Source organism: Trichogramma pretiosum, unplaced genomic scaffold (assembly GCF_000599845.2).
Source record: "Trichogramma pretiosum strain Unisexual culture from Peru unplaced genomic scaffold, Tpre_2.0 scaffold84, whole genome shotgun sequence".
In the NCBI taxonomy this organism is placed as follows: domain Eukaryota; kingdom Metazoa; phylum Arthropoda; class Insecta; order Hymenoptera; family Trichogrammatidae; genus Trichogramma; species Trichogramma pretiosum.
This window is the reverse complement of record NW_019640790.1, coordinates 1-23932: the sequence shown is the minus strand read 5'-3', so window position 1 is coordinate 23932 and position 23932 is coordinate 1. Positions and strand designations below refer to the sequence as shown.

Sequence of the window (23932 nt, the reverse complement as noted above, 5' to 3'; positions counted from 1 at the left end):
CACGTAAGCCAGATGAAGATTTGGAGCAATAAAGATAGTATGTCTGAGAGTGAGTCTGACGATGAAGCAGAATATAGTTCTGATATTGAAAATCATAATGATGTGGCTTCGATCGATAATAACACTCGTAATGTAAAAGAAAAAATGACCGCTCAAAAGAAAGAAATTGTTATTCAAAAATCTGTTAATCAAAAAGATGCGAATCTAAAAATCGAAAGACCCTTGAGAGAGAGAAAAGCGCCAAAAAAATTCGAAGACTACGAGTGTGCTTAATGATTAATTATACCTTTAAGTATTTTCTTTTGTATTTAATAATGTTTGTATTCCTTGTATGCGTTAATTACCATGATTATTATACTATGACCATATGATCAAAATTTAATTTTTACTGTAATCAAAAAAAAAAAAAAAAAAGAATGATTATTTTTTTGTTTCTGTTTAACCGTTTGGAGGACCAAACGCGTGTAAGAATGGCCGAATGTTATGCCCATTATACTTCATAAAGCATACGATGTGCAAGCGATACGCGTAGCTTAGCGTCGGGCTCGCAACGGCGCTGTTGTCGCATGCAGGCCGCAGGCCCGCAGTAGCGCGAGGCATGAGCGCGGCCAGCATACGAGGGCAGACAGATTGGAGCAGCGAGCCTGAGCGCACGTTGGCTTCTCGACACACCAAGATTGAATAAACTGTTAACTCTTTACTTTAATTTAATTCAACCCACTGTGTACTTTATTTTCAAGCTCTCCTATCCTGACGATTATAACAAGAATTACAAGAATCTTCTTTTCAAAAAACGATGGACTCTTTTATGCGTCATCAAAATAATAATCGCTCTGCGATTAGTCGTTAGATTTTGGTGCACACATGGCGATTGACCGTCGATGCATTGAGCGCGAGTTCTTAAATTCCTGATAACGTGAGCGAGTGTGGTATGTTTGGTACGCACGCAGCGCGTCAAAAGGTGCTAGTTTTCTACAATTTGCATGCCTGTGTGTGATGTATGTTTTGGATGTATGGTGTACGTTAGTTTTGAATGATATATTTTGTAATTTTCTAATTGTAAATTCAAACTTACTAATTTATATTTCTTTCATACTTATGAAGGTAGTATTTTCAGAAAAACATGAATTCATCCTTGAACTATGTTTGAAGTGGGTTACCGATATATAATCTCCGCAAGACAAAATATCCGCGACAAAATTTCCAACACACAAAATATCACAAAATAACCGAAAATAACCCAAATAACCTAAGTAACACAAGAGAATAAATGCACCATGAATCAAGGGAACATTCTGGTTTACATTGCCCAAAAATATAAATGAGTTTTGTAAATTTTTTGTTAAGGGCATCTGGACCCCACATTTAAATTGATTGAAAAGTACGAAAAATAATCGACCGAGGCGAAGCCGAGCCGACGATTAGCACGTGCACTGAGGCTTTCTTTTTTCCCGGTATAGGCCAGTATACGATTTTACATACCCCCGGTCCGAAAATAGCAATATCCCGTTTAGCGCAGCGGCCGGGAAATGCTACTTTCGGGCCGCTGGTATGTAAAAACTTTTTCATATCAGCGGCCTGAAAGTGACTATTTTTCTACCCCTGAAAGAGGCATTTTCCTGCTGAAAGAGCGGTTTTCTAGTCACTGGGTATGGAAAATAGCATACAGGCTTAAGCCGCGAAAAAAGAAAGCTGCAGAGCACGCGTTTCTCGGCCTCGGTAGGCTTCGCCTTTGCCGTTAACTATATGTATTCTGCGGAAATTTTCTGTTTTCACGGCCCAGGACAATAATATACTATTTTGTAAATTGAATTTGGACAAACTGCTCAATATCGCTCGTCATTTTGTTGCTAAGAATCAGTAGCTAAAATTTCACCCGTTGAAATAGACTGACTCTAAGCCCGTCTGTCAAAATTCGATGTGCACTTTGATTCTGTTTGATCGAATCAAAAGGTATAGAACATAGGAAATCTGGTTTTCCATCGGACAGAATCAAAGTTAACCTAGTGTATAAAAAAAGTTATGAATAAAAAAACTTTTATGTGATTTGATCAGTAAAAATGTGGCATATACGAAACCAGCACAATATTTAAATTTTTAAACAATTTTTCTGAAACATCTACTGAGTATTTCCTTAAACGGCTTCATATGTGAACCTTCATTTTGATATTCTTACGGTTCCTATATAGAATCTTCGGTACTCTCTTATAAAAATTTGAATTTTTCATGATAAAAAAAAAAAAATTTCCTGAAGAGGCCGACAAAGTGGTCGGCGAAACGTCGACTAGGTGACGAGATAGTGTGTGATTATACACTCTTCCCCACCGTCTGTTATCGCTGTCTTTATTGCTGTGTTATTTGTATTGACATTTGAATTTTTGGCTGGGTTCCGAATCCTGTTAATCGCCAATTGGGTTTATGACCTAATTGATGAATTAGAAAGTAATTTAACCTTGTGTTGAGATGTAAATAAGATCGTTTTAATAGCCGGTCTCATGCTTCTAGTAAGTATTGGAGTTCGGCTATTGCTTGCGAACGTTGCCACAGCGCCACGTTTTCTCATGTAAATTCTCATAAAAAAAAATTTAGATCAAGCGATCGACGCTGGTGTTTTCGACAGGACGTCCGCGGTTCTTCCATAAGATTATGTGTTTATGGTGACGGCAGCGCCATTTTTTGCCCTATCCTAACGGTCAGAGCGAATAATAGAACGCCCATTTTTTTTAAGTCATTACGTAATCACATAAAACCAAAAGGTCCTATCACCAATCACCAATCGGCCTGATTTTTTCAGGAAAGATAGAATTTGTGCCCCAGAATGCAATGGTACGTTACTTTTTAGCCTGCATGCATTTTAGAAAAATTGTTGATAATATCAATAAAATTAAAAAATGCCGTTCGGGGCGGCCGGTAAGTTCAACGGCGCAGAACTCGAAATTTTGCACTGACACTTGAAAATGTTTTAGTGCATGTCGATGCAAAATTTTACGAGGAATCGAATGGTGTAATTAATTTTTCCGTATCTAGCTTGGATCGCGAGATATGAGCAAACAATAATTTAATTTTTAATTTTTACGGCTTTCCCGGAGGCTTAGGTGAAAAATAATTCGATATTCGGATTTCTCGTTGAATTTTACATGAATATTAATTGTGACATTGCACTCGCGGATAATTAGAATGCGTTTAATCGAGATTGTTTGTATCAAACGCGTGTCAATCTCCGGGGGTACGCCGCCATATTGGTGTAGCTATATACATTAGATTTCGACGCCCATATCGTCGCCCCAGCGCAGGAAGGTATCTACTTCCAAGCTGTAGCAAGAAGGATACTTACTCGCGCGCAGAGGCAAAAAGGTATCTAACTCGAGCGCAGCGGCAAAAAGGTATCTAATTCGAGCGAGAAGCAAAAAAGTAGCTTATTCAAACGAAGTGGCTAGAAAGTTTTGACGCGCCGAATTTAGGTTGGCAACGGAGCCGTAAATGATAAAATTTTGTTTTGTATTAGAGCAAAAAAGAGGAAAACATTTGAGCTAGTGTAATGAGATTCATTCATTTTTAATGCGAGCAAACAAATCAATCTAGCCGCGATTTCGACTGAATTTGCCACTTATGGAGGACTTTGTATGTTCTGAGAGGAAAGTAGAAGTTATCGGCTTTACATAACTTTGAATTAAATGTTGAATGTTGAATGTTGAAACAAAATTTAATCATTTACGGCTCCGTTGCCAACCTAAATTCAGCGCGTCAAAACTTTCTTGCCACTTCGTTTGAATAAGCTACTTTTTTGCTTCTCGCTCGAATTAGATACCTTTTTGCCGCTGCGCTCGAGTTAGATACCTTTTTGCCTCTGCGCGCGAGTAAGTATCCTTCTTGCTACAGCTTGGAAATAGATACCTTCCTGCGCTGGGGCGACGATATGGAGTTTGACTTATTAGAACAGCCATATTTTACCCCTTCCAGGTCTCACATTACTTCCCAATAAGCATTTTTCAGTGTTCACTATTGATCACTTTACGATTTGACAAGAGGTAAAATATGCAAAGTGTTGCGGGTTAGTGACAGGCCTATACTAAAAGCATATTGGTTACAACAGCCATGTCCCCCCCCCCCACCATAGGATTATATTACATCCCGATACCAATTACCTTTTACTTTTTTGCAAAGCGGATTTTTAAAGAAGGTGAATCGGTTCTTATGGATCGCGTCGCAGTTTTTTGCTCACTCATCATCATTACCAAATTTGTATATCATTGAAAGAAAATTTTATAAGCTTTCGAATGATATTTGGAATGTGGGTTTCGCTTACCATTTTTAAAAGATATCAAGAGTTGAATGTGTATACAGGCAAACCCCGTTATTCGCGGATTCGGTATTCGCGATTTTCCATATTCGCGGTAACCCTGTTTGTGACCTCACTTCAGTATTCGCGGTATTTTGTTTCCGTATTCGCGGTTTCTTCGCTCAAAGTTAACCTTTTTTCGCGCATAAATTTTTAAAAAAATTTAAAAAACTTTTTTTTAATTATGAATTGCCCTTCAAAGAGGAATAAAAAAGTGCTGAATTTGGTGGAAAAAATCAAAATTTTAGATGCTCTGAAGGAGGGCGATAAAGTGGCTTTTCTAGCGCGAAGATTTAACGTCAATGAATCTACAATAAGATCGATCATCGATCGATCGAAGCGTCGACGAAATTGATGCAATCGTGCAAAATACAGCAGCTGAAGAAGAAATGATTGCAGATGAAGAACCCGAGCCTGTTCTTACTGCGAAAGTAGTTGGAAATATTTTGGCTGATGCAGAGCGTCTCATTGAACGAGCATTAAATTACGACCTAATCATGACTCGAAGCCTTCAATTTAGACAAGATATCGAAAAATCATTAGAGTGTTATAAAAACTTGTACAAAGATCTATTGCGCAGAGCAAAACAAAAAAGTTTGACTCAATATTTTACTACAAAATAAAAAAATATTAATCAAAACTTTAATTTTTTCTCATAAAAAATTTTTTTACTAATATGTATATTGACATTTCAGTCGGACGAGGAACCGAACCCCCCTTTTCCCATAAGAACAATGCTTCGGTATTCGCGGATTCGGTATTCGCGGTACTTTTTTGGAACCGAACCCCCGCGAATAACGGGGTTTGCCTGTATCGCCGATTCCTGTATGATCTGCCATGTAATGTACAACATGCTGCGTAACATATACACTATAGCTTTTAAATTCAGAGCCACCTTGCATCGCTCGAGCGCGCTTCCAGCCTCCTAACTCCTAGACTCTATACATTTTTCAGATTTTTATTTTTGTTGTTTATAGCTTATCTGATAATTACACATAATTCACAAAAAAATTATTCGGTGACCAATTTTTTTTATAAATTATTAATGCTAAAAAATTTTAGGTTTGAATTTATTTCATTAATTTATTTTTTCAGTGGTTGGTATAAGATATGGTTTTTAGCATTCGTTAATTTCCCATCCTTAAATTTATAACTCGTAATTCGAGGGTGTGAGTCGCTCAACCAACCGGTCATGCAAAAGCACCTTAATAAATTATCTGCGGCGTGCTGCCACGATGCTGAACAGCAATTGATTAACTTGTTCTAGGCCTAGCACACTTTTCTGGGTATATCACAGGTCCGCATGAGGCAGACGTGCGCGCGTACATGGCGAGCATTTATTCCGAGTAGCTAAAAATCTACCTGTGGACGAATTAATTTCTGCATGCAGACGAGCCATAAAAATTAAATTAAAACATCAACAGGATGGATCCTCGAAAATTGACTGAGCTTTTGCGGGCCACTATCGATCCGGCTCAGCAAAAGCAGGCAGAGGAACAACTAAACCAGGTTAGCTACGTGCTTTTGAACATAACCCACGTGTTTCAACACTTGGTTCCTGGCATCTTCACTTTAACTCGTTGTTAAATGTTGAAGACTATTATTCGTATTTTAAGTAGTTTTCCCCTAAATAGCACGTGTCATCTTTCACTCAATACTTGTTGACCTTTTACCATCAAATATGCCTCCCAAAACAATTATAGCTTGTAACCAAAGTGATTTAGCTTGGTCGACTTTTCGCGGGAAAATCTTCCATGCATATTGCAACCTTATAAATCTTAATCAATGTTTAATATTTAGGTCCATAAAATAATTGGATTTGCTCCTGGACTTCTCCAGATTATCATGTCTAATGAAGTTGATATGCCCGTGAGACAAGCTGGTAAATTATTAAAAATCATGATTCACTATCAAATATGTTTTCATGCTCCATTTTATTAAAATCTTTATATGAATGCAGGTGTCATATATCTAAAAAACTTGATTGTCTCAAATTGGGCTGACAGAGAAGCAGAAAGTAATACTTCACCACCATTTAGTATCCATGAACAAGATAGAGCGATGATTCGTGATAGCATAGTTGATGCAACTGTTCATGCTCCTGAATTAATAAGGTGCTTGTTTTTTATTAAATAATTTATAAAATTTGATAAACTGTGACTAATATTTTTTATTGATTAATTTAGAATACAGCTCGCAGTGTGTATTAGTAATATTGTTAAACATGATTTTCCTGGAAGATGGACTCAAATTGTTGATAAAATCACTATATACCTTCAAAATCCTGATGCTTCTTGTTGGCCTGGTGTACTTTTAGCCCTATATCAGTTTGTTAAGAATTTTGAGTAAGTTGACCTTCAATGTTTTTTTTATCAATTATTATGGTTTTTAAATTATAAGTTTAATTTAATTTATTATGCTTACATAGATATAAAAAAACAGAAGAAAGAGGTCCACTAAATGAAGCCATGAACCTTCTTTTACCGATGATTTACCAACTTATAGTCAGAATTTTACCGGATCCTTCAGAACAGTCTGTTCTGCTTCAAAAGCAAATATTGAAAATATTTTATGCTCTTACGCAATACACACTTCCTCTTGATCTTATATCCAAAGAAATTTTCACTCAATGGATGGATATTATTCGTCAGGTAGCTGATAGGCCAATACCATCAGAACAAAGTTTTGAATTTTTAGACGATGATGAAAAAGCTGAACTACCATGGTGGAAATGTAAAAAATGGGCACTACACATATTGCAAAGAATATTCGAACGGTATAAAATATTCTACGTATTACTTATTGTTTATGTAAATTTTTAAACTTATTTTTCACTTTCTTCAGATATGGAAGCCCTGGCACTGTAAATAAAGATTACAAAGAATTTTCTGAATGGTATTTACGGACTTTCAGTGGTGGTATTCTTGAAGTTTTGTTAAAGATATTAGATCAGTATCGTAGACATGTTTACATTTCTCCTCGTGTTCTACAACAATCTATAAATTATATTGAACAAGGGTGAGTTCTTTTGTTATTATAATAAAATAAATACATAATGAACAAGTAAAAGAATTTTTTTTTTAATTGAGAATTTATTTACTAGTGTAAGTCATGCTTATTCCTGGCGATTTTTAAAACCGCACATGTACGAAATTATTCGAGATGTATTGTTTCCTCTTATGTCCTACTCTGCTGCCGATGAAGAATTGTGGAACACAGATCCATACGAGTATATAAGAGTCAAATTTGGTAATATATATTTAATTCATTTTTCTTAGAACATGAAACTTTGAATAAATAAGTTATATCATTTGAGTTCTATCAAAAGCTATATTTACATAATTTTCTGCTTAACAGATATATTTGAAGATTTTGTATCACCTGTCACCGCCGCACAAACATTACTACATTCTGCTTGTAAGAAACGAAAAGATATGCTTCAAAAAACAATGCTATTTTGTGTTGAAGTCTTAACAAATCCTAGAACTGATGCAAAACAGAAAGATGGAGCTTTGCATATGGTAAACAATTCATTTTGTTTTTCACATGTTGTGATTAAAAATCATTATTTCTCAATGGTGATAAAATATTTCATTTGTATAATGTCTGCATAAATTTATAGGTTGGAACATTAGCTGACATATTATTGAAAAAAAAACTCTACAAAGATCAAATGGATAAAATGTTGATGCAATATGTATTTCCAGAATTTAACAGTCCTCATGGACACATGAGAACTAGAGTAAGCTAATTTGCTCCTTTAAATCGTAAGAATAAGTAAATGCTGATGATTCACAATAACTAATAAATCTATGCTTGCAGGCTTGCTGGGTATTACATTATTTTGCTGAAATTAAATTTAAACAAGAAGATATTCTATTTGAAGCTGTTAGATTGACCACAAATGCCCTTCTAAATGACACAGATCTTCCAGTTAAAGTTGAAGCTGCTATAGCACTTCAAAGTTTGCTTCAAACTCAAGAAAAAGTTCAAAATTGTGTAGAACCTTGGATAAAACAAATTACACTAGAACTTTTGAACATAATTAGACTAACAGAAAATGATGATCTTACTACAGTAATGCAAAAAATTGTTTGCACTTACCCGCAACAACTGACTCCTATTGCTGTTGAAATGTGCCAACATTTGGCAGCAACTTTTAGTCAAGTTTTAGAAACGGATGAAGGTAGCGATGAAAAAGCTATTACGGCAATGGGACTGCTAAATACTATTGAAACATTATTGTCTGTAATGGAGAATCAGCCTCACATAATGAGTCAATTACAACCAATTGTTTTGCAAGTTATAGCACATATATTTAATCATAGCGTAATGGGTTGGTATATTCTGAAATAATGAATATGAATTTTATGATCGAATTACTGACTAATTGACAATGATTCCTGGTTTTTCAGAGTTTTACGAAGAAGCCTTATCACTTGTGTATGATTTGACAGGAACTACAATTTCAGAAGATATGTGGAAAGTATTGGAATTAATGTATGAACTGTTCCAAAAAGATGGCTTTGATTACTTCACAGATATGATGCCATCTCTTCATAACTACATCACAGTGGATACTAATGCCTTTTTATCCAACGAAAATCATATCATAGCTATGTTTAATATGTGTAAAGCTGTATTAGATGGAGATGCTGGTGAAGATCCGGAATGTCATGCTGCAAAACTTTTAGAAGTTATAATATTACAATGTAAAGGGCGCATAGATACTTGTATACCTCCTCTCATACAGCTAGTTTTAGAACGTTTGACACGAGAAGTTAAAACATCCGAGTTAAGAACTATGTGTCTACAAGTTGTCATAGCTGCTTTATATTACAATCCAAATTTGTGCCTTCAAACTATGGAAAGATTACATGGTACTTTAGGTCAATCTTCCGAACCTATTGCATCTCATTTTATTAAACAATGGATTCATGACACTGACTGTTTTTTAGGGTATGCATTTTAATCCATACAACTATTTATTCAAATTTATTTAGTTAATTGAACAAAATCTTTTTTTCTGCAGTTTACACGATAGGAAACTATGTGTTCTTGGGTTGTGTACATTGATAAGCATGGGCCCAAATAGACCACCAGTAGTCAATGAGTGTGCACAACAAATAATTCCATCGCTAATACTTCTTTTTGATGGTCTGAAAAGAGCTTACGCAGCTAAAGCTGCTGAAACAGATGATGAAGATGATGGAAATGATGAAAGTGATTTAGAAGAAGGTTTGAACTTTTTTGTTTTGTTTTTGTTTCATGTATATTATTATGAGGTATTTATATCAATTTACATTCTAGAAGTCTTATCATCAGATGAAGATGAAATCGATGACGCTAGTCAAGATTATTTAGAAAGTCTTGAAGAAAAAGTTAATAAATCATCAAACCAACACATGTTTGGTATAACAACCCAAATACAACAAGGTGATCACAGATCAGAAGATGATGACGAAGAAGACTCAGACTTTGAAGCTAATGAAGAAACAGCTTTAGAGAGTTATACAACACCTCTTGATATTGAGGAATCAAATCAAGATGAGTATATTGTATTTAAGGAAGTAATGTCAAGTATGTTTGATGATTTATTAAAATTAACCATCATTTATGAATCGTTCTATTAATAAAGTTTTACTGTATTTTTAGACATTGAAATGACCGATACACCGTGGTACAGTGCATTAACAAGTAATTTAACACAAGAGCAAAGAACATCTTTGACTGAAATCATTGTTTTGGCTGATCAACGTAAGGCGGCTTTAGAGAGCAAAAGAATTGAACAAAGTGGTGGTTAGTTGAGAAAATTGCTCTATTTTTAATATACCTTATAAATTAATAAACACTTAATATTATAAATTTAAATTCATGTTCGATTTTCTAACACTTTTTTTAGGCTATGCTTTTACTTCACAAACTGTACCATCTACTTTTAACTTTGGCGGAGCACCATTGGGTCGATAGATCTATAACCCATGTGAACAATTTCAATTTTATTCTTTATCATTTTGAGAGAAATAAATTTATCACTTGGAGCGCACAATTTTAGCATGAATATCTCCTGGACAATTATTAATTTTCTACTCACTACTTTTGTGTAAATTTTGTGTTATTTATAGAGTAAGTCAAATTGAAGGAATATACTCTCCAAGTACTTGTGCTCATGTTTCAAACTAATTACAAGGCTCTTGTACTAATTGGTTATATTGACCAGTACCAAATAAAACTTGTTATTTGTTGATTGTATGTTTGAACATTAATGTCATCATGTTCCTAAAATAGAAATGAACTTATAAAGTAACGTGATCTTTGGCCAAGCTGAATATTTCGGAAATTGCCCACTCTAATAATAATATTCAGAAGTAGACAACAAAGATTACATGAATGAAATTCTGGGGATAATAAAAACAAGTGTTTTGTGACATATTCATTGAACTCCAGAAAAGAAGACAAAATTTTTAAACTATCTCTATATATTTGTTAAAAGTGAAGAATAAGGAATTTGTTATAAAATTTGTTGATGTGAAATATAACCAAACTTAAATTTTAGTGAATGATGAAAATATTTTTTTTAATTGTACAAAGCCTAAACCATGTATATGTGAAATTGTATGCAAAAATTTCATCAGTCTGTGAACTTTATAATCAATATTCAAGTGTCATTCAACGAAGCTTCCTTTATAAATTGCAAATCAATAAATAATAGCATAGAAATAGTTTAAATCATTTCTTATCCACAATGATTTATAAATTTTTAACATTTTTTGCTATGTTCTAAAAAACATATCTATTAGAATAGTATTATAATATCAGTAACTTGAAATATGATTTTACATGAACTATTTTCTTTGTAAAAAAATACATTTTTTGGAAAATAACTTATGATTAAGTAATATAATTAACATTAAACATATGCAATGACTCTTTTTTATCATGCTCTTTTTTATACTGCGCCCTGTTATTAGAATTATTTACCTCAAACTGATTAATTTAATGAACAGGATTGTCAATTTTTGAAATGAGTTGGAAATGAATGAAAGAAAATTTAAATAAGATCATTAATTTTTCTTTTGCTATCCAAGAAACTTCAGTCTAAAAAGATTTGTAAGCCTGGTATTTACTTTTTTTTTTAAATAAGTTTAAGATTTTTTGCCATTTTATTGAGTCCAGCAGCTAATTATGAATTCATTTTTCAAATGAAACATAAGTCGTAAAAATTGGAAGGAAACATAAATAAAAAAACCACGACATCTTTGTTGTTTCCAATTAAAAATCGAGGTTGGGCAATGAAAAATGCTTTTTCTTTGGATTAAGCTTTTCGTCTTTAAAGTGCCAGTTGTACATTTATTATCATTTTGTGTTAAATTTCAAAAAATAGTATCGATAAAATTGTACATTAGTTCAACCAAATGTTTACTTCAATATCAATAGTTGGTTACTAAAAAGCTCAATTTCAATCATTTTGAAGGGATCATTATAAAAAATGAGTTAGAGGTATTATTAAAAATTGTGCCTCCATTTTTATGCATATTTATTACTTGTAATATAAAATAATATTACACTGTAAAATGAATATAGGGAAATGATTGAGAAATTTTAAGATATTGTAGAAAAATATTTGTAAAAAACTCATAAAATTTTAAATATTTTTTATTAAAAATTGCACATGAGTTATTGGATCATTTCTCTGGATTTGTTTCAATTTTTACAATTCAATTGATTTAAAAATTAAAACTAGTATAAATTTTATTATTTTAATTAAAAATACAGCCCTATGTAGTGTATGTTAGTTTTGCTTGTTTCAGCAGTGTTATACGCAAGTTGGTTTCATAATTTTGTTATATACATTTATCATAGAACCTACTAAAGTAAAATTCAAAGTAGTATAATTGACTGTTTTCATTTCAACATCAAGCTCATTGCCACTAAGTGATTTTGTGTAAAAATTCATAGATTAAATATATTTTGAATAAAAATAAAATATAAAAATTATCATTTTGAGGTTGAATAAATTTAAAATCCAAGGGTATATTTGAATGATTCCAGGACAATGGATAAAAATAACAAATTGTTTTTTATTGAATATTTAAATAATTTCTCAACTCAATAAAAAAATTTATATTAGTATACAAATTTTTTTTTATTTTTGTTATTAATTATTTATTTCATAAAAAGAGTCCATTCTGATAATTTGAGCATCAAATTCTTCTTCTATCTGATGAAATTTACTAAAATTTAATTAATTTCAATAATTTGTATAATATATTATGTTGTATCATTGCCATTAATACTATATATTAGTATATTTATTTTCATTCTTGCTCATATTAAAGTTAATTGAACTAGCTTACTTGACAATTTAAATCAATAATTGTAAGCTTTCTCTAAAGATAAAAAAAGGAAAATTTATTTGAAAAATATAAATGTTTAAAAAAGGTTGTTATCGTTTAGTAAAAAATGAAATTTATTGAGTTTTTCTACCCGACAAAATCAGGTAAATTTTGAGGTTAACATTTAATTTAATATCTACTTAACTTCACACTTAGTATATTTGAGTCATCAGTTACCAATATAATCATTGAAGAGATTTGTGAAATGTGCCATTTATTTTTAAACTCATATAAACTGATTATTGAAAAGCATAAAATACTTGATGCATTAGATGTTTTGAGATTTGGCAAGATGTAAAAATTGTAAGGATGTATAGAGTAGATACACAGACAATAGCAAACGCACTGCAATAGCCTGCATTTTTCCAAAATTTAAAAATTCTTTGTTTTATTGTGAGTTTTTGTGGAGGCATGCAAATCATTGGTAAATTTGAAGCAGTATATCACTTGAGACATCGCTGGAAATAACATTGTCCAATATAACCTCCTCTCATTGCTTTAATTACATTTTGCTCAAACATTCTTCTATTATTTTGTAGAACATCTGCTGCATCTTTATTCAAAGGGTCTTCAGGATTGGGTTCCTACAAATCAGAAATATGAATCAAAATATTAGAAAAAATGTTTCATACTTCTTTGAGTATATGCTTCAATATTAAAAATGTTAATTGCAAGTTGTAAATAAAAGAATATAACATTTTTAACGTTTGTATGCTTTCTAACTTACCAAGAAAAGATATTGAAGCCCGTAAACAATTGAATTAATAGTAAGCACTGGTTTCCAATCTTCTCGTAAGATATTTAAGCAAACATTGCCTTCCAAATCAATATTTGGATGATAAACTTGGGTTTCACATTTGACTTTAGGTGGTTCATGAGGATAATTTGGTCCAACTTTAAAACTAAAGACAAATCTACCACCTTTGTAAAATCCCTAAACAAAAACATGTTTGAAAAGATGGCACAAATAAAATAATTTTTATTATCTTAAAATTCATGATGGAAACTAACCTCATCTGGACAAATAATGAGTTTAAATGTCAGTAGATCATCAGGATCAGGAAACTCTGTACCGCAGGTTTTTGGTAGATTTAATTCTGTGATATCTAAAAAAAAGGTCAAGTTCTAAGAAAATTAAAGAAAACTTGAGGAAGTCTAAAAAAATAAGCAAGCATTTCTAAAACAAACTTTGAGATAATGGGAAGACTATCCATTAACAATGTAATAACGAGATGCATACCTTTTTGAATCCTCAGCTGCGCTGCTGAAGCTTTTTTTTGAGTACCAGTCTTTGGTGATTCGCCATCTTTCTTAGCATTTTTGAGAGAAAATAGTTTAATCATGTTAAACTATGTACCAATTATTTCGTTCTACGACAACATATAAAAACACACTTGGTTGGCGCGAATAACGACGCAAATGAGCGAATCTTGTTGTTATACTTCTGACGTAGGTATATCAATATCACTGTAGAATTATTAGAATGCAATAAACTTGAAAGCGACAAGAAAAAATTTGTCTCATAAAATTTATCGTCAACAATAACTTGGAGCGAAAGTGACACTAAAACTCAATTTTGAATATTATTATTCGACAGCTATCTTTTTTCATATAAATTTAAAATAGACTCTATGAACTAACGACAGCTATTATTTCACGTTAGACCGTACCTGAAGAAACTAAAACGTTTATTGTTCAGCACTCTATGTATAATGTGCAAGAGTATTTTTCGTGTCTGCTAGTTAACGTATTAAATACAATAGACTTTGAAAACAGATCTTGCTTTTTTCTATAACATTTGCAGTTTGATAAAATCTGACGTTAGTTGGCGAACAAATATCTACGAGTGAAATGCACAAATACAACTGTGCAAATCAAAAAGTTGACTGTATTTTCGTGTCAACTTTCAATATATTATATGTTTACTCGTTCAATACATATAATTTTTTGTGAGAAAGTTGTAAGTACGCAGCGAAAGTGAGAGAGCTGTCCAACTCCAAATGCACACTAAATTGGTATTGTCAAGAATTGTCAATTGCGGACTGAACCATATCCATACCCGACCCCTAGTGGTAGTCTTCCGAAATCAAAGAAATAGGTAAAATTTGAAAATTTTGATTTGATTGAAAAGGTTAATTACTATCTCGTTTCACATATATCAATCATTATTTCAACTGAAAGTTCATACTTATTCATTAATTATAATTTTAGAAATCTAAAACCTATCATAAAGTTGTCGAATATTTTTGCTAAAATTAAAAATCAAATGTATCATTTTTGTGATTTTGTTATACCAATAATCAATATAAACAGTGGTGAAAAGTTGAAAAATTAATTTACTACATCTTTAAAGTATGCAAAAGTTTAAAAAATTTTGAAAACAATGGGGGTGAATGTGCCATATTTCGGACACTTAAAAGAAATATTTCATTGCTCATTAACAGAGCTTGTGCATGACGTTTGAAATTTTTTTCAAAAATATCTTTTGGTAGAAAAAAGGAACCTTTTGAATGATAAACAATTGATTAAAGCCATAAAATGTAAGTCGTTCATTTTTCGTCAATCTTCAAATTGAATAATAAACTTTTGAATAACGATTATTAAGGATTATTGCACGTGATCGAAAACCACCTGAAAAGAGATTTATGCTAAGAAAATGACACATATATGGGTCAAAATAAAACTTTTTTAAATTTTCGTCCGCACTTATGTTACCGATCTTGACGCGCTTTTGGTATGTTATAGTACATGATGAAAAAGGGCCAAAACCAAAATTTTGGACCCCCTCCCCCCCTCCTACCCCCTCCACCCCTATAAACGTCTATTTTCGATCTATATTTTTTCTGAAGGCCTGAAGCAATTAAAAAATCTGAAAAAATTCACAAAAATACCTTTCACTAAACTAAACAACCTTGAATTTTTTCAGATTTTTTTACAAAAATCATTGAAAATTTTGAAAATTCATGAAAGGCGTTAGAACGCAATAACTTTTTCGAAAACTTTTTCACTTTTTTATTTCATTAAAAAAAGTAACCTCAAATTTTTTCAGATTTTTGAATATAAGGCGATAGTTTATAGAATAAAAAATGCTATTTTTAATTAAAAACGGTTCCTAGAACCCAATGATTCAGGTGAAAAATTTTGAAAATTTTTTTTTTTAATTCCTTGTCAAATTTTAATAAATTTTGACCGTTTCAAGTTTCCGATTGAAGCCTCCTAGCTCAATCTAGAGCATCAAAATAGTTTTATCATTTCTTAATGTGTCTTCAGAAACGTCTTCAGAATTTTGCATTAATCTTTTTCCTGCTCTAGATTGAACTAGGAGGCAAAATTTGGCATGGAATTCAAAAAAAATTTTTCACCGGAACCATTGGATTCAGGAACCTTTTTTTGTTAAAAATAGCATTTTTCGACTTTATAAGCTATCGCCTTATGTTAGAAAATCTGAAAAAAATTGAGGTTATCTTTTTCGAAAAAAACAAGAAAAAAATTTTTTCATATTTTTCGTGACTCCGTATCGTCCTAAAAAAATTATTTTCGTCAAAAAAAGGGGTTTTTGTCTTCAAAAGGTGCGTTCAAATCGTTGAAAAAATTTGAGGTTACTTTTTTTAAGGGGGGGGGGGGTATAGTATTTTTCGCAAAAATTTTCGATACTTTTTTTATTGTCTTATTCGATTATATATACATTCAAGAGTATTCAGTTAAAATTTTAAGCCAATCGGAGCAAAATTAACCAAGATATGGCCATTTCAACGCACGTGCAAAAAGGAAGAAGGACTGGACCTCAAAATCTTTAAACGCGTTTCCTGAACAATAGCATTTTCAAAGACGGTGTACATCATATCTCAAAAACTTATTGACCGATTTTTCTGAAATTTTACACCGTTATTTATTAACTATTTTACTAGGTAGTGACGTTGAGAATTTTTCATTTTTGGGAAAATTTTCATTTTTTTTCAACAATTTTCCGAAAAAAAAGTGCACTTTTTCGATTTTTTCCCGTTTTTTCAACTTCAACATCACGCCAAATTTTCAAAAATGAAAATATTTTAAAAAACTCGACGTCAGTACCTTCAGAATCCTCTAAACTAATAAAAAAATGTCATTAGGCTTGTTTCTGATGATTCTGCGAGGAGTTATCGTGTACACCACATTTTTCGACGTGTTTTCTTCAAACCGATGCCCCAGGCTCATTTTTCAATATTTTTCAACAAAAATTTAGCCGAGTACTCTTGAAGTGATGCTTTTTAGTGTACAAATCGATATTACTACATTTTCATTACTAGATTTCAAAAAATAAATCTCAAAAATGAGCAAAAATAACTAAAAATTAACTATACCCCCCCCCCTTAATGAAATAAAAGAGTGAAAAAATTTTCGAAAAAGTTATTGCATTCGCGTCTATTCTCGTCGACTCCTGTTACCCCCTATCGGCTGAGCGGAGAGCAGCAGTGCGTGGCCAAAATTCGTCCGAAAATTACGTTTTTTGTTTTTTGCTGTTAATAACTTTTGAACCGTTTTTGAAAATTTTTTTTAAATTCTCGTTATTAAATTACCTATCGATTGAGATATCTACGAATCAAGTCGAAGGGGCATACTTGCCGAAAAATTGAGTTAACTTTAAAGTCAATTTTCTACATGTAAATTAACTTTTTTCGAAAAACTGATACCACCATTGGAAAGAATAGACAAAAATCTAATGGAATGCATGTGCACAATATTTTTTCAGACATAATTAATAAGGCCAATTTTTTTTTTATATGATTTTAAAATCTTCTAATTTCTTGTTGGCTCTAGAAAAAAAATTAATTTTTCCAGTCCAGAACTTACATAGGATTGTACGTAATACTTATGCAAGTTATAGATTAAGTGTTCGCAAAATTTTTCATTTCATTTCAGTTCGTCATGAGATTTTTTTCAATAAGGGTGGGTATATTGATGTTGTAATGACTACTTGAATGAGTATAATTATAGTATTTTATCCAACGGGTATGAAGATGCTTTTTTTGCAAAACAAGGGATTGCAGCCCGAACTGAATGTAAGCTTAATTACCAAATCGTAAAAGAATAATGAAATCACGTAGTTCTAAAAGTTTCTAGAAGTTACGCATAGTTTGTGCTACTCGTAGTTTTTGTTTTTGCTTTTTAATAATAATAATAATAATAATGTATAATATCTAAAATTGCATTAAACTCGACCAAAATATTAATGAGTATATTAGAACTGTGCGTCAAATCAAGAATCGGTGAATGACATTCCCCATTGCTCAGATTTAGTATGAATGGCATGCTTCCCTGTTGTTATTAACTGAGTTGTAATGTAGGATTTCGGGAAAAATCTTTTGATATATTTTCATCTGGGATAAATATTACTCCCAATAACAATTTGCCTTATATACTTATATTTTTTTATTTTCTTCTAGAAATATACACCTGTCTTCCAAGTCTGTAAGCAGGCGTTCCTATCAGTCGAGAACCACGTAAATTAACAGAATATGGTAATAAAGCTGGAATTCTTGTGTAAATTCCTAATCCTCCTGGAGTCCAAGAGCGCATCATAATATTCTCATTTTCTTTAGCAGTAATTGCTATCCAACCTTGTAAAAATAATTATAGGAAACTATTGCTTAGTGTGTACTATATACATTATAAACAATAAATATTTACGTACCAGCATTTGATAGTACAACATCAGCAGCTGATTCTTTTTCTCCAATTCCAATTACTTCTATTTCTTTGAAATTTAATTTTGGCCAATTTTCTAATCTTGAAGGATTGTTGACAGGAACACAGAAAGCTTCAGAATTCAATAATTCTTCATAAACATAGTCAGCATTTTTCATTTTACAGACAGTAATTGGAAGTTTTATATTTGAAAATATAGTACACCTATAAATCATTAAAATATAATTACTAAAATTTTTCGTTACATTTCAGGAGATCTGGACTCCAACCGAAAATTCAAATTTCCAAATAAGTTTTCTGAAAGTTCTATCAAATATTTTTCCAAAAAGCTCTACGCCAACCTCCTTTTTAATTTCTTAATGCTCCCATAGATTTGTTTAGAATGATATTCAGTAGAAGTTTCAGAAAACTTTTTGAAAAAATTGAAATTTAGGCTGATGAGATAAACCTGCCATTATCTGAACATTTTTTTCTATAGTTTATATAGAATAATTCTTCTTGGATTGTATGTGGTTTTCAAGTATTTGAATATATCTCTACTATTTTTGATTTATAAACTTTTATGGTAGAATAAGTACAATAATTTGAAAAGTAAATAATTCAAATAATTATTTTAATAGTAGAACTAGAACTTCATCTTTTATTAGCAGGTTTACCATGTTAGTTTGAAAATATACCTCACAAAACTTGGTGCTGATAATATATCCAATCTTCCTAATCCAGCAATAAAAACAGTGTGGCCAGGCCATAAACAAAACGTTCTAGGGGATATAATTTTACTGGGTAAAGTTAAGGCTAATTCATCTGATGTTAAAAAATTTGATATAAGATCTGATTGAATAATTCCAGGTGTATCATAAAACCATTTAATATTTTTGTAATCAGGAGAATTTTCGTCTAGTTTCAAATCTACTGATTCTCGTACATATGAGCTGTTTTTATTTGATTTTGAAATAGCTGTATGCAGTTTGTTTTCTCTTTTAAATGTATGATTGACGCGACCTAAAAATAATATAGTCGTGTACAATACCAAGGAAATTTAAATGAGAAACTTTTGATTACCTTGAAGAGCTAATAACTCAATGTTTTTAGTTTCTTTGAATTCCTGAATATTATTATAATTTTCCATGTGTGCTATTTTTGTCTCAGTTTTGAGTCTTTGCAATCTCTTATAAAGTCGAGCTTGATTGGGCTTTAAAATCGGAAATTTAAGTAAATTTAAAGTTGTGCCTGGCCACAATGAAGTTGTTGCATGTTGAATTGAGTTTGCTGCTTGTGATTGACATAAATCTGATTGTAAGAGCATATTGAAAAGTGTAGATTTTCCAGTATTAGCACATCCAACTAAGTATATATCACCTAAACAAATTAAAAAGAATTAATAAAATATTTTTACTTCACTTTAAATTGGTTAAATTTTTTTTTAACCTTTCCGATTCCAAAACTTGTGTATTTTGTTAATAAGCTGTTCAATGCCATATCCAGTTTTGGCTGATATTAAACCAACATGTTTGATATTATTCTTTAAAATACCAGCTTTCACTATAGATTCTGTGAGACAATCTTTGACATTTTCAATAAATTTAGAAGAATCTGGAGGTAACAGATCTATTTTGTTACCTACAATAAAAACAGTAGTTTGATTTCCTAAAATGAAAGATAAATAAGGCCACACTTCACAAGGAAAATTGGTAAGATCTATTAAAATGATAGCTGTAGAATTTCCATTCGATTTTAACTGGCTCATAACATCATTACTCTCGCTTGTTGACATTTTCAGATCAATGCATGTGTCATAATTAGTAATAAAATGACATCTTTGACATTTAACTCCTTGTAATTCTTGATTACTTTTACCAATTATTAACTCAGAAGGCAAATAACCTGGCATTTGTATATCCTTACAATGTAATAATGCTCCACATCCACCACATTTAACTGATGTTATGCTAGAATCTGGATCAGGAGTTCCATATATCAAATTAGAGGAATTTTGTACTGCGTCATTATAAATTTCATAATCACTCATCCAAGATATTTTTTTCGGCTTATCACTTTCAAACTTCATATTTATTACATCTAAGTAATTTTTATGTAATAATGTTTTAGAAATCAATTGTTCAGAATTTATTTTTGCACTCGAAGTAACTGACACTTTGGTTTTATTGCATTCAACATCATGTTTATTATTATGAAACATGCTTGTGTGTGTGCAAAGATAATTTTTTCCTGTTTTAATAGTCGCACTATCATCATTAATATTTATACTGTTAGTATTTTGTAGTTTTGAATTTTCATGATCATTGTCATGAGTATTAGCTAAAATACTGGTAGCAGACGTTATTTTCTCTTCATTAAATTTTTTTTTCAAAATTTTATACCGAATACTTTTTAATATTGTACGAGTTTTTTTATATCTATAATTAAGTGTATTGTTTAAAAGATAATCATTGTATAATAGTTTCTTTCTAATTTTCTTGACTTTCGGATCTAATGTAGTAGAAACAATATTCGTTGATCTGTTTTTTACCATTTTGGCAAAAACAGAATACGATTTGAAATTGATGTAACTATTTATAAATTTCAACATTTTAACTAAAATCTACTTTTACTATAGAAACAAAAAAAGTTTGTTAGTTCTAATGGATAGATAATAAAACTACTTTCACATCATACTCATACTAGCAGAACTAAAACATAACAGAATGATGGAAGTGATGGAACATGTGCTCTGATCTTCTTCTTCTTTTTTCTTTGGCCTTGCGTGAGCGGTGTACAGCGCCCCCGAACTGCCACTGTGCAAGTGTGAGAACAGTGTCTTACTATTGAGGACTGAACGATACCGTCACGCCGCGTAGTGGCGAAATTCTGTACTAGCGCACTAGGGCAATTTTGACGAAATAACATGGGAAATTCGATAAATGTACAAAATAATAAATGTTGCACAATGAATTTTGTACATTTATCATTTTTAATTGAAAGTACATACCTAAATATGAATTTAGAAATTTTAATCCTATTAAAAAGTTGATAAATAAGTGTTGATAAACAACATTTAATGTCAAAATATCCGAGTGCCGCACAGCGCGGCATTATTTAGTCGAATCGTTAAATTTGTAACTCGCTGTAAAAGTATCTAAATGCACCTAGAAGAAAAATGTAACGCATCATTTCGATGGGAAAATACCTCAGCTTTTCGATGATAAGCTCAGATTTTCCGAAATTTTCCGCTTTATCCGGGAAAATTGAGTTTAAAGTTTTTCCGTCGATTTTCCCGGGTAAAGCGGAAAATTTGGGAAAATCTGAGCTCATCATCGGAAAGCTGAGGTATTTTCCCATCGAAATGATGCGTTACATGACAATGAGCGTGTGATTGCGTGTGTGTTCGAGCTCGGCTGGCGAGTATCGCAGCGGCGATACGCAGCCAGCATTGTATTGGTGTGCGTGAGTACGTGAAAATCCGTGCCGGTAACATCAGAGCGGATCGCCCGCGACACAGTATTAAACGCATCATCGAGACCACGGTGCGAGTGCCACGTCGCGTCGGTACACGTGCACTCGACATCGTCGCATAGATCGCGCGCGCAGCGGCCATATTGGCTCGGCCGATTAAGCTCGTATCACGAGATACGGTAGACGCGAGCGCCGAGCGCGCCCCTGGTGGGCAAAGTCGAAAGTAAAGTCGAGTCGAACTTGTGCCTCGTCGCGTATTATTGTAAGATATCGCCCGTTGGGCAATTTGAAGTGGTTTTTCGGCCAGTTGGGCCTTGGATTAAATAAAGAAGTACATTTAATCGACACCATAGCCTAGTTATTTCGCGACCGTTCTTTTTCGCGGATTTCAGCATCAGCCACAGGAGGTCAACGGTAAGCCAGCGAGCCTACAGCAAGCTCGCACTGACGACGGGCCCAATATCCCCTCTGGGAGTACTCGACCAGGTAAGGTGGTCCTATAGAAATTTATTCGACGGCAGGTGATTTGCTGCTTTCTCCCACCCCGGGGTCAGCCGTCCGTCGCAGTATATATGGGTCAAAATAAAACTTTTTTAAATTTTCGTCCGCACGTATGTCACTGATCTTGACGCGCTTTTAGTATGTTACATGATAAAATAGTGCCAAAACCAAAATTTTGGACCAGCTCCCCCCTACTACCCCCCTCCTCGCCTATCAACGTCCATTTTCTATCTATATTTTTTCTGAAGGCCTGAAGCATTTATAAAATCTGAAAAAAATTCAAAAAAATACTTTCCAATGAACTGAGAAACCTTTAATTTTTTCAGATTTTTTGAGTGCTTCAGGCCTTCAGAAAAAATCATTGAGAATTTTGAAAATTCATATAAGGCGTTAGAATACAATGACTTTTTCGAAAATTTTTTAACTTTTTTATTTCATTAGAAAAAGTAACCTCAAATTTTTTTAGAGATTTGAACGCACCTTTTGAAGCCAAAAACCCCTTTTTTGACGAAAATAATTATTTCGATACGGAGTCACAAAAAATCTGAGAAAAATGTTTTTCTTGTTTTTTTCATCAAAAAAGATAACCTCCAATTTTTTCAGATTTTTTAATATAAGGCGATAGTTTATAGAGTCGAAAAATGCTATTTTTAATAAAAAAAGGTTCCTGAACCCGATGGTTCAGGTGAAAAAATTTGAAAAATTTTTTTTTGAATTCCTTGTCAAATTTTTATAAATTTTGACCGTCTCAAGATTCCGATTAGAGCCTTCTAGCTCAATCTAGAGCATCAAAATAGTTTTATCATTCCTAAAAGTGTCTTCAAAAACGTCTTCAGAATTTTGCAATGTTATAACTAATTGTAGTTATTTAATCAATTGTTCAGACCTTGAGCATTACCTCAAATAGTCTAGGAGTTCATTTTTGTTATATTCGAAACTGTTGCTTATGAGTACGTTGGAATAATAGATGGAACACGTCATGTATATGTCTGTTAGGTATATGCTAAGGCGTATATGAGTTCACGTCGGCGTGGGCTTATATTATAAGAACCGAGACTGAGCGTATGCGTGTTAGCGAGGGTGTATGACTGTTGGAGAAAGTGACTTGTGTGCGTCTGCTATGTATATGCGCATGGCGTATATGAGTTGTGTCGGCGCGGGCTTCTATTGTAGGGCCCGGCACGGAGGGTATGCGTGTTATTGTAGTAGCCGCGGTGTAGCGTGGGTGTATGACTGTTGGCGAGAGCGACTCGTGTGTGTCTGCTAAGTATATGAATACGGCGTATATGAGTTCGCGTCGGCGCGGGCTTATATTGTAAGTCCCGGGACCGAATGTATATTCTCTTCTAGTCTTTACCTGCTGCCTCGATAAGTTTGATGTCGGTGACAACTGCCCGAAATGGGATGTGTAGAATGATCCGCTCATCAGCTTTTCGAGGTAACGATGCCAGTGGAAATGCACTGTCTTGCAGGGGGATTTGTATTCAGCATCCTCAAAAACCCATGTGTTCAATAGCGCTGTGCCAGGGAAGGTTCTAGTTGACGGAAGTCGCCAAAG

The 23932-nt window shown here is 32.7% G+C and overlaps 3 protein-coding genes across 3 annotated transcripts; 1 reads left to right on the top strand and 2 right to left on the bottom strand.

The window, feature by feature from the left end:
• Nucleotides 1-5589: 5589 nt before the first annotated feature.
• On the top strand, nucleotides 5590-11068 carry LOC106657992 (importin-7). The gene is made up of 15 exons (XM_014379750.2): nucleotides 5590-5848; nucleotides 6140-6221; nucleotides 6300-6453; nucleotides 6526-6684; nucleotides 6768-7115; nucleotides 7184-7357; nucleotides 7443-7588; nucleotides 7697-7860; nucleotides 7962-8081; nucleotides 8162-8675; nucleotides 8755-9298; nucleotides 9372-9577; nucleotides 9650-9919; nucleotides 9995-10138; nucleotides 10242-11068. The coding sequence occupies exons 1-15, from the start codon at nucleotides 5765-5767 to the stop codon at nucleotides 10307-10309; spliced, it is 3177 nt and encodes a 1058-aa protein (XP_014235236.1). The 5' UTR covers nucleotides 5590-5764; the 3' UTR covers nucleotides 10310-11068.
• Nucleotides 11069-12785: 1717 nt separating this feature from the next.
• On the bottom strand, nucleotides 12786-14760 carry LOC106657993 (NEDD8-conjugating enzyme Ubc12). Its single transcript, XM_014379751.2, has 4 exons — nucleotides 13976-14760; nucleotides 13747-13841; nucleotides 13463-13669; nucleotides 12786-13319 (listed from the first exon to the last, which is right to left on the bottom strand). The coding sequence occupies exons 1-4, from the start codon at nucleotides 14076-14078 to the stop codon at nucleotides 13179-13181; spliced, it is 546 nt and encodes a 181-aa protein (XP_014235237.1). The 5' UTR covers nucleotides 14079-14760; the 3' UTR covers nucleotides 12786-13178.
• A 3239-nt stretch (nucleotides 14761-17999) lies between these two features.
• On the bottom strand, nucleotides 18000-21129 carry LOC106657894 (nitric oxide-associated protein 1). The gene is made up of 5 exons (XM_014379591.2): nucleotides 19849-21129; nucleotides 19483-19779; nucleotides 19098-19422; nucleotides 18407-18624; nucleotides 18000-18332 (listed from the first exon to the last, which is right to left on the bottom strand). Exons 1-5 carry the CDS (start codon nucleotides 21008-21010, stop codon nucleotides 18145-18147), a joined length of 2190 nt encoding a protein of 729 aa, XP_014235077.1. The 5' UTR covers nucleotides 21011-21129; the 3' UTR covers nucleotides 18000-18144.
• Between the last annotated feature and the right edge of the window lie 2803 nt (nucleotides 21130-23932).

What these genes read in the sequence shown, in the direction of transcription:
- LOC106657992 (XM_014379750.2), top strand. Translation starts at nt 5,765, where the DNA reads ATGGATCCTCGAAAATTGACTGAGCTTTTGCGGGCCACTATCGATCCG. An exon ending in CAGAGGAACAACTAAACCAG is followed by an intron (nt 5,849 to 6,139) that starts GTTAGCTACGTG and finishes TTTAATATTTAG; the next exon opens with GTCCATAAAATAATTGGATT. An exon ending in TTGCAAAGAATATTCGAACG is followed by an intron (nt 7,116 to 7,183) that starts GTATAAAATATT and finishes CACTTTCTTCAG; the next exon opens with ATATGGAAGCCCTGGCACTG.
- LOC106657894 (XM_014379591.2), bottom strand. Translation starts at nt 21,010, where the DNA reads ATGTTGAAATTTATAAATAGTTACATCAATTTCAAATCGTATTCTGTT. An exon ending in TCAGCACCAAGTTTTGTGAG is followed by an intron (nt 18,625 to 19,097) that starts GTATATTTTCAA and finishes AATGATTTATAG; the next exon opens with GTGTACTATATTTTCAAATA. An exon ending in TGTTGTACTATCAAATGCTG is followed by an intron (nt 18,333 to 18,406) that starts GTACGTAAATAT and finishes TATTTTTACAAG; the next exon opens with GTTGGATAGCAATTACTGCT.
- LOC106657993 (XM_014379751.2), bottom strand. Translation starts at nt 14,078, where the DNA reads ATGATTAAACTATTTTCTCTCAAAAATGCTAAGAAAGATGGCGAATCA. An exon ending in GCAGCTGAGGATTCAAAAAG is followed by an intron (nt 13,842 to 13,975) that starts GTATGCATCTCG and finishes CCTTTTTTTTAG; the next exon opens with ATATCACAGAATTAAATCTA. An exon ending in TCATTATTTGTCCAGATGAG is followed by an intron (nt 13,670 to 13,746) that starts GTTAGTTTCCAT and finishes GTTTTTGTTTAG; the next exon opens with GGATTTTACAAAGGTGGTAG.